The 12,207-nt window shown below is 34.4% G+C and overlaps 1 protein-coding gene across 2 annotated transcripts in view; it reads right to left on the reverse strand.

Moving 5' to 3' along the window:
* LOC127854083 (mucin-19-like) overlaps positions 1-12,207 on the reverse strand; it is a 54,268-nt gene that overhangs the window by 15,297 nt on the left and 26,764 nt on the right. The window contains exons 7-23 of one of the 2 annotated variants that reach the window (XM_052389071.1): positions 11,947-12,141; positions 11,218-11,412; positions 10,479-10,673; positions 9,608-9,802; positions 9,275-9,469; positions 8,701-8,895; positions 8,265-8,459; positions 7,949-8,143; positions 7,585-7,779; positions 6,517-6,684; positions 6,083-6,217; positions 5,269-5,403; positions 4,173-4,298; positions 3,245-3,369; positions 2,674-3,012; positions 2,354-2,555; positions 1,028-1,197 (exon numbers count right to left, since the gene is read on the reverse strand). In XM_052389071.1, coding sequence (XP_052245031.1) covers positions 1,028-1,197; positions 2,354-2,555; positions 2,674-3,012; positions 3,245-3,369; positions 4,173-4,298; positions 5,269-5,403; positions 6,083-6,217; positions 6,517-6,684; positions 7,585-7,779; positions 7,949-8,143; positions 8,265-8,459; positions 8,701-8,895; positions 9,275-9,469; positions 9,608-9,802; positions 10,479-10,673; positions 11,218-11,412; positions 11,947-12,141 — 3,155 coding nt within the window. The remainder of the gene's footprint in view (positions 1-1,027; positions 1,198-2,353; positions 2,556-2,673; positions 3,013-3,244; positions 3,370-4,172; positions 4,299-5,268; positions 5,404-6,082; positions 6,218-6,516; positions 6,685-7,584; positions 7,780-7,948; positions 8,144-8,264; positions 8,460-8,700; positions 8,896-9,274; positions 9,470-9,607; positions 9,803-10,478; positions 10,674-11,217; positions 11,413-11,946; positions 12,142-12,207) is intronic. The other variant, XM_052389072.1, reaches the window with a different exon arrangement.

Consider the following 12,207-nt stretch of genomic DNA (forward strand, 5'->3'; position numbering starts at 1 on the left):
TGCGAGTCATGATCAAGATGTTATATCAATGCACATTTTTGTTATATGATACTTGACATACATACGCGGCACGACCAATAAAATACAAAACATGCTATAATTCATAGAAGAGCAAACTCATTTCTCATTTGACATGCATTTCTCAACCTGTTTGCAATGTTTATGTTGAGTTGATAAGAACATAATTAAATGTGATAAATAGTTAACTTGTTCATAATAGGAATACACGAACAATTAATAGCAAGCGTTAGGGAGCTTATATTTTCTTTTTTAGATTAGGCTTTTATTTGTTACCGACACAATCATTTCTTGTTTCTTCTAATTGATAATTAATAGACAGATTTATCACATATCTATACACACTGTTAGTTAAAATGTCTTCATAATTATATTGGCATTTTAATAAACAAAAACCGACTGTTTCCGACTTCGGCGTAAGCGAGAAATCTGTTACAGTAGCACTTCAGATATCACCTTAATTTCATTAAAAGGGGCATTTTCACGTTTTGGTAAATTGACAAAATTGAAAAAAGTTGTTTTAGATTCGCAAATTTTCGTTTTAGTTATGATATTTGTGAGGAAACAGTAATACTGAACATTAATCATGCTCTAAAAAAGCCATTATAATTATAGGCATCTTTTGACGATTTAAAAACCTGAAAATTATAAAGCGTTGCAACGCGAAACGATTGAATAATTTGGAGAGTTTTGTTGTTGTCGTTATATTTTGTGAATCTACGAGAATTGCTTATATAAGGTATACACTACATCTTTCATTGTATGAGGAAGGATGGTCGAGTGGTGAAAGTGGAAGACGTTTTACTCCAGGACTCCAGGGGTCAGTGGTTCGAGCCCTGCTGATGTTTAGTTTTATTTTTTTAAATTATTCTTGATTTTTACTAGAGCTTTTTAGATCAAATGTTTACATTTATCAATATAAAGCATTTAATGACAAACTTCAAAACATGCTAAAATCTGTGAAAAGGTCCCTTTAATACATTCAGAAACTTGTTGTTTTGTTACTTACTTCCATCATTAGGACCTCCTGACACGGGCAGGGCAGTGCAAACTCCAACTTTTCATAAATCCAGTCTTTGAGCTCAACCTTATACATTTCGGAAAATCTTTTGCACAGGATTTCATTCGGCATGGCCTGAGTAATAACAGTAACGTTGTACAACCATCTTCCATGGGGACCTGCACAGACGATTAAACTATTCAAATGCAGTGAATAAATCGATAATAACAGTATTGTACGTGTATGTCTTTACTTTCTTAAAGCAAGGTAACTCAATCTTATTTAAATCACAGAACGAAATCCTGAAATACGCTTCACTTTAGGATGTGGTATATTTCCAAGAGCTCTAAGTCAATGTACCTAAGCGCTCAACAAGGCAGTCCAATGGAAGGCTATATCTGCCGAAAATAATATTGAAGGATAAACTGACATCCTAAATAATATACACCTAATGATCCGAGAACGAACTATTGAAGCTTATCTGCTGATGACTTTTAGTTCACCAATAGCAGCCTTGCGTTTTTGACACGGATAGTGATCGTGAATATCTGACTTATTTTAAAAGCAATCATTATTGTTGTGGTTTGTATTACATGATGATTCACATTGGTTATCAAGCGTCCTTCCGACGCTTGAGTGAATGTGAGAGCAAGGAACGACAACTCTGCATAGAGATTGCAACCTCCGCTTAGAGATTTGACTGGAATCAGCATAGCTGGATCAAATCCCTGCATTTATAATCAACTACGTCATAACAGCCGATCCATGTGGTACAATATTTTTCATGTTGTTATTTTTACATTTTTTCTTTAGGTAATTTGTTTTTATTATGAATATAAACTTACGCTAATTTCAAAACATAAACGAAAATGATAATATAATTATAATACTTTGAACAAAATCCTACCAAAATTTGGTAGGATTTTCTTGTGATGGGAGGGATTGAATATGAGGGGATGGAACGACTATTCTGCGTGGAAATTGGTCAGTGACGTGGAACGTATTACATAAGACACGAAATAACTGACAAGTGCGACACCAAAGGTCTGAGTAAAGTCGATTCTGTTCGAAATGATCATTTTGAAATAAGAAGTTCAGCGTTATCCGCCATATTTAATGCAGACCACACTACTCGAGGCACGAGCATTTACTTTCTTTCTTGTAAAGCATGTTCGGAAATATGGCTTTTTGACAGGTAATTTCATATACCGTCCACTGATCTCACGGTAATCTTGGAAGAACGTTAATTTGTTTCAGTCTGGTAAACTTATAAAACGCCAACCAACTTGAGCAAAACAAGTTATACATGTAACAGTGTTTATAATAAGCGAGTACCTTGAATGACATTGGTTCCTTGGTTTAGGTATGTGAAGTTCTGCCTGTCAGACAGAATGGTGCCCGTGTAATCCAGATGCGTGTAACCACTAGCAACAGGAACTTCCGGTAATGGTCTGATACTAAATTGTTCTTGGTCGTAGTTGAACATGAGGTACGTGTACAGCTCGTCTGACACAAGTATGCATTGCATCGACAAGTTCTGTGAAATAAAGTATCGTAAATATTACATCTGAAGTGAAGTTAGCATCAGGGAATAACAAGAAAACACATATTGGTAAACACTCCAGACAACAAAGCTATTTATACTCGTATGGTACCTGATGTTTAACCAGCTCATATCCGGGTTCGTAAGGCGAGTGGACAGTAACGTGTTTCCACGTGGCGACCAAGGCAACACTGACGTTGAACTCGGTCTGGTTTGTGTACATGTGGATAAGGACCTGAATCTTCTGAATGTCTTCGTTGTCCTTTTGGTGGTCGGTAAACACATGGATCCACATACCACCGTCTGTTATATTTCTGCTGTCGATATTAGTCCATAGTGGAGCGAGTACCCTGTGGTTCTGAACAGCTGTCTTCCACTCGCTGGCATTTTCACCTCCATATTGGTTGTACAATGGTTGGAAATCGAGCGATATAAATCCGTCCATACTTGGCTGGAACAAACAGATAGAGATTTTATAATTTACAATTGGCTTGTAAATGTATGTGCAAGACTACAATAAAAAAGAACCTCGTGCATTTACATTTTGCGATATGAGAACATATAAATGTCAAACACATATTGTGAAATATGAGCATTCAAATCTTAATGTATCACGAACATGAGTATATGGCTACTTTGTTTACATTTTATAACTGCAAAAGACCATCTCGTTCATTATTTACCCTGAACCAATGCACATATTCTCCGAAGTACGGTAGTCTTCTTGATATTTGATAAGCCTCGATTATCTCGTTGTCTATATTCGTGTATCTGTCTCCTGTTGCTTTGAACTCCAGTAGAACCGGCACTGTGGAGGGATATACAGACAACGTTGGAGAATACGTTCATAATAAGGATCAAGATAACGGTAAGGATATAATTTGTTTGCTTGTTGAGTTGAGTTGTTTGCCATTTTCAACCATTTTTTTCTGTCATATAACGGCGCTCAGTTAAGGAACTCGCACCTTTCCTGATTAAGAGGATTACCAGTACTAAATGAACATGCAATGTTTTATGCCAGTAACTGACAACTTCCGTTTATGAATCAAATGAAGGTAGGGCCGTATAAATGTTTTAATGACCAATCCCTTCACAAGTTATCGAACCCGGTATTTTAGTTCAGCGCTCTACCAACTTAGCTAGCCGACCCAGTAGGATTATAGAAGAAAACATATAATTTAGTTTGCTGGCAGATTTGAGATTGAGGTTGAACTGAAAAAGGCAATAACGCTGTTATTGTTTAAATTTTATTTGCATCAAAAGGTTGTTTGTAATTCCATCCACACTATATAGCAAGTCATATCATTTGATTGTTCATGTCATCGAAAAAAGAGGCTACACCAATACCTTGGTGTAAAAATAAAAACAAGTTTTTCTTTAATTCCAACCACACTATATAGCAAGTCATATCATCTGATTGTTTATGTCATCGAAATTAGATGCTTCACCAAGACATTGGTTTAAAAATTTAAACACACACAGGTTTCCTGTTGTAAAATAAAACAAAGAAGTACAAGAAAACATTAAATATGACTTTAAACGATCTACATTAATTTGTGTAATATATTGCAAACAATAATTATATTTTGGAACCGTTCATTAAAACCATACCAAAGCATCCAACATATGGATTTCCCTGTGGATATCCGCCTGTGCATGCGCATGTATAACCACCGTACCCATTGGTACAGACCGCATGTGGACCGCACGAGGTATTGTAATCACATTCATTTATATCTAAAATAACACAATATTGTTGACAACTTAATGATACAATTATGAAAACTCAAAGGAGGTGTTTGTTAATAATTTTACACTTAAGCCTCATAAAAACTCAAAATAGACTAATATTTTGGAAAATAAATGTTGGCTTCTGGCAGCTCATGAGAATTACGTTGTGCTTCCGACGCTGTCCAAAGCCAATGTCTGTATTAATTTTCAAAAAATAAATGGCTGTGTATAAAAACTTCTCATCAATTAAACATTGATTAGAGATGAAAAAAAAACGAAAAAATGACTGTCTCACCTAAAAGTTTTACATAATAAAAAAGCAACATTTTTTGCATTATACAACAATACACCTTATGAAAACAGCTGTATATTGTGTCGCGAAGTTTCCTTTTACAATTCAACATCAAACACATTTTACAATATTGAAGATTCTCATTCGTATACACGTAATACAGATGTATTTATTATGATAAAACACAAAAAAAAATTATCAGAAGACACACAACATTGAAATGACTATATTTGAATGCGTTTTTGTTGAAATATTTTGAAATAAATCAAATGTTAAGAAGAAGCTACGCGATATGTAAAATTTACGGTTCTCTTTTAACATGGGCACAATTAGTTTGCAATGTAAAATTTTGGTAATATGTTTTATCATTAACCTTATTTTATTCTGTATTTAACGAATAAAGGTAGGTAAGAACATTTCTACTCGAAAACAGCTGAACATAGAATTTATGTTGATGTATCCTACGGTATAAAAGTCTTTCATAAAAACGAACACATATAGTACTATACATATTTAGACATTCACAATCGTTAGTGTGTGGTAGCATATTAACACACTTTTAGAGACTGTGCATATCGAATTTCTTCTTTGCTGATTATACAAGTTTTACCACTTCATTGCATCGAGAAAAGAACGAGACCATTAAAATACGAAATTTGAATAGATGTAAATAAAATGACGAACCTGAGTAACAGCTAGATCCAGTAAATCCATTGTTGCACACACACACATAGCCGCCGTCGATGTTCACACATACACGTGTCTGGTTCAAAGCATGATTACAATAGAATTCTCCACCAAATGCACATTCGTCCAGGTCTATGATGTAAACAAGTTAGTGTGTCAAGTAGTAAACTATTATTATTATTATTATTATTATTATTATTATTATTATTATTATTATTATTATTATTATTATTATTATTATTATTATTATTAGTAGTAGTAGTAGTAGTAGTAGTAGTAGTAGTAGTAGTAGAAATAGCAGCAGTAGTAGTAGTAGTAGTAGTAGTAGTAGTAGTATTAGTCGTAGTAGTAGTAGTAGTAGTAGTAGTAGTAGTAGTAGTAGTAGTAGTAGTAGAAGTAGTAGTAGTAGTAGTAGTAGAAGAAGTAGTAGTAGTAGTAGTAGTAGTAGTAGTAGTAGTAGTAGTAGAAGTAGTAGACGTTGTAGTAATAGTAGTAGAAGTAGTAGTAGTAGTAGTTGTAGTAGCAGAAGAAGTAGTAGTGGTTGTAGTAGTAGTAATAGTATTAATAATAATAATAATAATAATAATAATAATAATAACAATACATGTGGAAATAGTAATAGCAGTAAAAGTAGAACCAGTAGTTGTAGTAGAATTAGTAAGAATATTAGTAGTAGAAGTAGTTGTAGTGGTCGTAGCAGTAGTTGCAGAAGTTATAGCTATAATATTAGCAATAGTAATCAGAAAATATGTTAAACTGTACTTAAATATGGATTGCCATTTCGCATTGCATACTGTGTATCCCAACCTACCCACACAATTTTGTCCCCCGACCCCATCCAGGTCCCTGTATCCTGTTTGACACTCGCACTTGAAGCTGCCCTCAGTGTTGGTACAGTTAGCGTTATAGTGGCAAGGCCTCCTCCTGTTTTGGCACTCGTCGATATCTACAGTAGTATATATGTAAAGAGATTGCTCGGTTTGATTTACATTACAAAGGATGATGTATTGATAATACTGTTTTTTGGCTAAGTGGTAAGCATTTTGACACTCTTAACCCTTACACAAGAGACTGTATGCTTTTAATCACCTAACAGGCGTTAAAGTATTTTAGTCATCTGTTATACACCTTTGCAGAAACATGCGCCGAACGTTGAGTCAAAGCAACACAGTTTACATATACATTCACACGAAAAAAACTACAGCCCTATTCCTTGATTATAATCTCAAAATCCTCACACAGTACCCGAGCATATTGGTGCCTCTCCGCTCCACTGACCATTAGACATACATTTGATCACTGTCTCATTGGTTGTATTGTACCCATGAAGACATGTGTACTCAGCCGAAGCGTTGAAAGTGGTATCGGGCGCCTCTACCGTTGTATGAGTTTTAATTACTGGTAGACCACAATCTAAATAAAATATGCATGGTGTTTATAACTAAAGACACGTTTAAATTATGCAAATGTATATGTTATTTTGAGATTAATGTATTTGTATATTGAGAGTTTTGCGTTGTTGTGTGTTGTGTATGGTAGTGGTCACTTGTCATAGATTGTCCTACTGTTGCATCTGAAATGTCATTAAAACATATTAAATGGTGCTAATATAGTTGAATCGCATCATGGTAACTACTAAATACCACCAATGAAGTAATAACACACTTGATACGTATTCATATCAACAATTATCTTTCTTATATTTTTCTTTGTTAATGTTTTTTCAACACAAAATAATTTGCAATGGTGCTATACTTAGAGTGATTACCTGATTCAATCATGTACCAAATTGTGTAGTTTAGAAAGTTACGCCTCTATTGCATTTAACAGATTGCACGATAACTGTGATGTGTCACATATGTGTTTTTTTAATCTGATCGCATTACAATACTTAACTAATTTGCACATTGTACATATATTTGCTTTCAATCTTGAAAAAATGTGATGCAAAGAGCCATTTAACTTTTACTTGAAACGAAAATAATCGTACAATAATCTTACGACCTTTTAACATAGTACAAGGCTATTTTACTACAACTTAATCATTTAAAACATTTTTTATTGATCTTTGAGATCAAACATACGTACATGTTATAATCAGTAAAATGTTCGATACAAATTTATAAAAGGATGCCCTAAATTGAATTATTTTGACACTTTTATTCATTTTGATTTTGTAGCACACATGACCCGCAAAAAATTGATGATCACAAGTTTCAATTGATTTAATGCACTTGCACAAAATAATATACGTTGTTTTTTGTTTTTAATGTCAATTTTCTGTAAGTACTTCAAGGCGATGAATATACGTACCTTTCTTTTTGCATCCCATCGGGATCGCCCAATGTCCAGTAGGTAGACATTGCAATAATTCGGTCTCTGTGCTGTTATCTACTGCATTTTCTTTTTCATAGCCAGGATAACACGTAGCTTGAGCGTAGTTAAGATATTCGGAGCCATTTGCATATGAAACATTACCGTGTTCAAATGAAATGTCGTTTGAGCATTCTGTAAAATATATGAAAAATATTAGCCCATTGACGATATAAGAAATACATCGAGACATCAATATTAATTGTGACTTGAAGTAATATAACATGTATGGTTATTATACAGTTATATAACCTATTAACACATTAAAAAAACTCCGACAATTCTGAAAAGTTTATTAGCTTGCCTTTTTTGACGCAACCCATTGGTGTTTCCCATTTTCCAGTGTTCAGACATTTCACTGACTCGCTTACGTTGTTGTTATCGCCCGTCCCATTAATCCTATATCCCGGTAAGCACGTGATCTTAGCATAGTCAAGGTATTTGCGGCCATTGTTGTATGAGATATTTCCGTTTATGACTGTTATTTCCGTATTACATTCTACAAACATAAAGCTATATTAAAACGCATTTGGTGATGTAGAGATGTTTTGATGCACATGCAGATGGATATTGGTTTACGAATAACTATCACCATTTCAGTTACACTTCTGACCACTTGCCTTTGTTGACGCATCCATGTTGTATTCCCCAGTTGCCGGTATGCAGACATTGTACTAACTCGCTAACGTTGTTGTTGTCACCTGTCCCATTAAGCCTGTATCCAGGCGAACACGTTATTTGAGCGAAGTCAAGGTATTGACGGCCAACGTTGTATGCAGCACTTCCGTTTAAAACTATGATGTCAGTTGTACATTCTAGAAAATAAAAACAATAACAATTATGGCCTAATTATGTATTGATATAATAAGAAAAAGAGTAAATTCATTTGTTGCCGTGGTTATATGAAAACATTATGAAAAATTATATGAAACATTTCCATTCCGTACAAATGACATTTTTGCGAATTTTAAAACACAAAATAGAAGATCACACACACAATAAACTTTTATCAGTATTTAAAGATAAAGTGTAACCATAGTTCATCATGTCACTTGCCTTTCTTAACGCATCCCTTAGGTTTTTCCCATCTTCCTGTGTGCAGACATTGTACTAACTCGCTAACGTTGTTATTATCATTTGTCCCATTTAGCCTGTATCCCGGCGAACACGTAATTTGAGCGTAGTCAAGGTATTTACGGCCGTTTTTGTACGCAGCACTTCCGTTTAAAAGTATGATGTCAGTTGAGCATTCTAGAGAATATAAACAAAAACAATTATGGCCTGATTATTGATCGAAATTATAAGAAGGGGATACTGCAAATAACATAAATCAACATACGATTTATTATCTTTATTTCAAACCAATATTTACCTTCATCACAACCATAAGGTCATATACTGTAATGACCCCTCATGCATTTTCGTCACGTATCCCATTGATTTAATTGGGAAATGAAGACGTGCCATCAGCGTAGTAAAATTTTTGTTGCCATAGTAACATGAAACATTCCCATTCCGTAAAAGTGACAATGTTTGCGAATTGTACAGCACACACAGACGATCAATGCACACACACACTTTACTTTTAACAGTATTTAAAGAAAAAGTTAATAATAGTAATGTCACTTGCCTTTCTTAACGCATCCTTTTGGTATTTCCCATCTTCCGGAATCTAGACACTGTAACCTCTCGCTCACGTTGTTGTTATCACCTCTCCCACCAATTCTATATCCCATTGAGCATGTGATTTCAGCATAGTCAAGGTACTCGACCCCGTTGTTATATGAGGGACTTCCATTTTCAACATCGATTGAGAGAGCACATTCTATTATACACAAATAAATAAATTTGTCGCATGAACCATAAAATGCAGACACGTCTTATGCAAAGCAATTATTTTATTTATGAACAAGCTAATATTAAAATAAAAAATTTGGTTTGTAATCAGGGTACTGATACTGACCTTTCTTGACGCATCCTTGCGATGTTTGCCAGTTGCCGGTGTGCAAACATTGAAGTGACTCGCTTACGTTGTTGTTATCACCTGTCCCATTAATCTTATATCCAGTGAAACATGTTACTTGGGCGAAGTCCAGGTATTCATTGACATCTTTGTATGAGACATTTCCGTTTTCAACAGTGGCGCCTTTTGCGCATACTAGAAACAAAACAGGGAAATCAATAATCATTTAATCACAATACGGTATACTAAATATGATACAAACAATCATTCTTTAGACTAGTTCTGCATGACCAATTGCAAAACAGTGATGAAATATCACCAGTCTGGGGTATATAACGACAACAAAGAAACATCTGTTGAGAATAGTTTACGATTGAAGGTAATAGCAAAAAAATATACAGATGCTTATTGATTCATATAAACCAACGTAAAATAAGTTTGAATAAACATTTGAATATAACATTGCTTGGATAAAATATATAACATATTCATAACACTTATATATATATAAATCATTAATAATACATGTAAGCTTTGTATCGTGTTTTTTGTTAATAGAGATGTTTAATACAATTCTTGAAATGAAATGTTGACATAGATTTTGAAAAATAAATTAATTAAAGTTAATTTAAGAACCATGTAAACAATCAGTGGGCAGCAGTTACTAACATAGCGCATTCTATAAAAGGAAAATGCTCCTAATGAATATGTGTGTCAGGAACACATAAAGTAAGGTATTATGAAATGGTACCTTTAGATTTGTTATCATGGTATTATCACTTACCTTTTTTGACGCATCCTCTTGGTTCTCTCCAGTCGCCAGTATGCTTAACTTTTAAGATTTGTTTGTAAACTTGGTTTTGCAACTTACCTTTCCTGACGCATCCACGTGGTATTCCCCAGTTTCCAGTTTCCAAACATTGAACTGACTCGCTCACGTTGTTGTTGTTACCTGTCCCATTAAGCCTGTATCCCGGGTAACACGTTATTTGAGCGAAGTCAAGGTATTGACGGCCGTCGTTGTATGCAGCACTTCCGTTTAAGATGGTGATGTCAGTTGTACACTCTTCACAATAAAAGCGGATTCGATAATTGCCTCATTACATATCGACATTTTAAACAAGGGGACACTTCATATATGCAAATATAGCAATATCTGTTACTACTGTTTATTTGAAACACACATATACATATATCAATTACTTATTTAGTAAATCCTCGCGTTATTGGTCAAAACCCTGAGGAAATACATTTCAATGACCCCTTACATTATTTTTGTCAGCTGCACAATGAAGGTTATACGCCACTTAACATGTTACCTCAGCGTAATCAATACAATTGCGGCCATGGTTATATGAAAAAATTCATACCAGTGAGTCTTATTGCGAATTCTACAGCACTAAACGAAATCACGAATGAAAGAGCAGTGTATACACACTAATCACTAATAAGTATTAAAAGATAATTTTTTTAACATATATTGATAGCGCACATTGCATTAGACAGAAACAAGTATAATTGACTCATAAACCACAATACGAACACTCAATTTACGCAAACAAATTCTTAATTGATGAGATTCGGTTTGTACATTTGATATTGCCACTAACCTTTCATAACGCATCCACGTGGTATTTCCCATTTGCCAGTTTCCAGACATTGAATTAACTCGCTAACGCTATTGTTGTCACCTGTCCCATTAAGTCGGTATCCCGGGGAACACGTAATGTGAGCGAAGTCAAGGTATTGACGGCCATCGTTGTATGCAGCACTTCCGTTTAAGATGGTGATGTCAGTTGTGCACTCTACAAAATAAAAACGGATACGATAATTGCCTCATTACATATCGACATTTTAAACAAGGGGACACTTCAGATATGCAAATATGATTTTTGTACTTGAAACCCATATATATATATATATATATATATATTTGTTGTGTTTATTTCAAACTCATATTTATAAATGCCTTTTTTATATCCTCGCGTTAGTGGTCATACATGTTAATGCTATACTTGTCAGTTGTCCGATTGAATCTAAATGTCAGTGAACACGTGGCGTCAGCTAAGTCAATGCATTTGTTGCCATGGTTTTATGATACATTTTAATTCCATAACATTGACACTACAGCAATGCATACACACTTAACGTTTTTCAGAATTTAAAAAATCAATGGTAACCATAGTTTTAACATAGTGATGTCAGTTGCCTTTCTTGACGCATTCTTCTGGTATTCTCCATATACCGGTATCTAGACACTGTTACCTCTCGCTCGCGTTGAGGTTATCGCCTTTCCCAATTTACAAGATTTGATATTTAAATTGGTAATTTTGAGTTACCTTTCTTGATGCATCCACGTGGTTTTTCCCAGTTGCCGGTGTGCAGGCATTGAACTAACTCGCTAACGTTGTTGTTATCGTCTGTCCCATTTATCCTGTATCCAGTTGAACATGTTACTTGAGCGTAGTCCAGGTGATCACTGACATTTTTGTTTGATACATTTCCATTGTCAACAGTGATGCCTGTTATGCATTCTAAAAATACAATACAGCAATATTATAATAAATTATATTATAAAAAGTGTCAACTACATTTAAATT

Source organism: Dreissena polymorpha, chromosome 12 (assembly GCF_020536995.1).
Source record: "Dreissena polymorpha isolate Duluth1 chromosome 12, UMN_Dpol_1.0, whole genome shotgun sequence".
Classification (NCBI taxonomy): Eukaryota; Metazoa; Mollusca; class Bivalvia; order Myida; family Dreissenidae; genus Dreissena; species Dreissena polymorpha.